The sequence below is a fragment of the Etheostoma spectabile genome, chromosome 18 (genome assembly GCF_008692095.1).
Source record: "Etheostoma spectabile isolate EspeVRDwgs_2016 chromosome 18, UIUC_Espe_1.0, whole genome shotgun sequence".
In the NCBI taxonomy this organism is placed as follows: Eukaryota; Metazoa; Chordata; class Actinopteri; order Perciformes; family Percidae; genus Etheostoma; species Etheostoma spectabile.
In genome coordinates, this window is record NC_045750.1 from 26,384,770 (window position 1) to 26,387,408 (window position 2,639).

Below are 2,639 nucleotides of genomic sequence, written 5' to 3' on the forward strand. Positions count from 1 at the left end.
CTTTCTGTTTTAGCTACAGAGTGAGGCCTCTCACTTCTGTTCTATCTTTGTTGGGAGTCACACATGTGTAGTACCTAGGTAAGGACCACTAGCCAGTCAAGAGCAGAGTGTGAGGGCCCTGACAGTACCTAGGTAAGGACTACTAGCCAGTCAGGAGCAGATATGAGGGCCCTGACAGTTACCTAGGTAAGGACTACTAGCCAGTCAGAAAGCACGTATGAGGGTCCTGACAGTATAGGTAAGGACCACTAGCCAGTCAGGAGAGAGTGTGAGGCCCTGACAGTACCTAGGTAAGGACTACTAGCCAGTCGCAAGCAGAGTATGAGGGCCCTGACAGTACCTAGGTAAGGACTACTAGCCAGTCAGGAGCAGAGTATGAGGTCTGACAGTACCTAGGTAAGGACTACTAGCCAGTCAGAAGCAGAGTATTGAGCCCTGACAGTACCTAGGTAAGGACTACTAGCCAGTCAGAAGCAGAGTATGAGGGCGGACTTTCCGCTTTTTCACTTTGTAAACCTATAACATGCACAAAATAGATATATAACACAATAAAGGAAAGAGAAAATGACAAAAAGCATAATATGACCCCTTGTCATATGTGCTGGAATATTTACATGATGTTTTCATGTGTGTTATTATTACCATGATATCAATAGTTTATTTAGAAATAGCATGGTTATCGCCATGTCTGTCTGACTGTCTGTCTGTCTGTCTGTCTGTCTGTCTGTCTGTCTGTCTGTCTGTCTGTCTGACTGACTGACTGACTGTCTGTCTGTCTGTCTGTCTGTCTGTCTGTCTGTCTGTCTGACTGACTGACTGACTGACTGACTGACTGACTGACTGGTGCTTTCAGTGACAAGACAATAACTATGTTTCCATCCAAACGTTTTATATTCAAATTAAGTGATATTGAATGAAAAAAGCTTTATGGAAACAGTCAAATTCAATAGAATTTCGTGAATATCGACTCAAAGGAAATACGTTTGGTCTCATCGGAGTTTATCTTGATTGAAATACGGCTTGGTTGGTAGAGCGGGCGCCTACATCTAGAGGTTTCCTCCTCTACGCAGCAGGCCCAGGTTTGACTCTTTGCTGCGTATCATGTTAGGTGCTACATTAGAAGACACAAATGCTTGATTTGAAGATGGATATACTTACACTTTTCCGCCTCCTGGAGAGATCTTATAGCCTCGCCACACTTGTCACTCGCCAGCAGTGTCTGGCCATGATAGCAGTATGCCTGAAAACAGAATTAACAAGTACAATCAGGAGCCGGATTTGCCATTTGGCTTTTGTCTTTGTAAAGAAGAGTAGGTTTCATCAAAGGCACGTATGCTAAGTACGACTCCTTTACGTGAACAAAAGGTCACTTTGAAGAAAAAAAAAAGATTCTCGGAATATTAACTGCCGCAATAAACATTGCAAAAGGCTGCAACATTACGCAAAAGACACTCAGGTTTTTGGTGTTTAGTTAAAAGAAAATATCAGAACTGCACTTCAAAATGTAACTGTGGTGCCTTTAATATTCAAGTCAATGTTCAATTTGTTGTAATAAAATAAAAAGAATGCTGTAGGGCGCCCAAATATAGAGGTTCACTCCTCGACGCAGCGGGCCCTCGGATAGACTCTGACCTGTGGCCCTTTGCTGCATGTTATTCCCGTCTATCGCTCCCCTTTCATTTCTTCAGCTGTCCTGTCAATATAGGCCTAGAAATGCCCAAAAGAAATCTAGTAAATAGTAAGTCTACTATTTAAACACTAGCTGTCAGTATTACATATTGTACCTTTAAGTTCAACAAGCAATTTGTTGTATTTCAGCAGAATACTGAAAGTGGAAGAAAGGCAGAATTGAGTACACTTTAATCTCGGTTTATTTTTCGCAGATAATATCGTAACATAACATTTGACAAGACTATTGCATATTCTCTTCATATCGTGCAGCCCTAAAAAGTCCAGTGAACTGCATCAGGACAAGCATGAACTTACATAAGCCATGTAAAAGTGCTGCTTCAGCTGAAAGTACTTCCTCCATTTGCTACTGCACTCTGGCTCCAAGGTGTTCAACATGTGGTCTGTAGACAGATTGTAGAATGGTTATAGCTTTAGCACTTTCTTGGAACTGATCACCACATTGTCAGACCTATCTCCACAGCGCTGCGGAGGAAGGTCTGGCAACAGGCGCAAACACTCCTGGATAGGAGGGGGGGAATGCTCTGGGTTGTTTGTATTTCTATAAATCAATTACAAATGTCTGCGCTCCAGACACAGATGGGTCTGCAAAATAGTCTTGGGTAAGGAACTTGTTTTGGTGGAACATCTGCGCCCCGCAAAAGAAAAAAGGCCACATACTGTGTTGAATAAAGTTAAGTGTTCACACATTACAGTAAAGTGAGCTATTTAAATTAGCTGATACATGGTTAAACGTTATATGGTCTTACCATTGTGTCCCCGTGTATTTTGTCCACAGCAAATCCCCTCCAATCGGTGCCAAAACCTCCCAGTTAGAGAGGAAAGGCCGTAAACATATCCTCTGTAAATCTTTACTATCCTTCCCCGAAAGAACCAAGCAGGCCGGCCTTGTTGTGTCTTGACATTTTCACCGTGCACTAAATACTTGCTCTTGGGGGAATTACTAGAAC

The 2,639-nt window shown here is 42.5% G+C and overlaps 1 protein-coding gene across 2 annotated transcripts in view; it reads right to left on the reverse strand.

Annotated features, from left to right (window-relative positions):
• brox (BRO1 domain and CAAX motif containing) overlaps positions 1 to 2,639 on the reverse strand; it is a gene marked incomplete at its 3' end in the record, with an annotated part of 14,465 nt that overhangs the window by 3,489 nt on the left and 8,337 nt on the right. For both annotated transcript variants that reach the window (XM_032543030.1, XM_032543031.1), the window contains 2 exon segments: positions 1,159 to 1,240; positions 1,987 to 2,072. In XM_032543030.1, coding sequence (XP_032398921.1) covers positions 1,159 to 1,240; positions 1,987 to 2,072 — 168 coding nt within the window.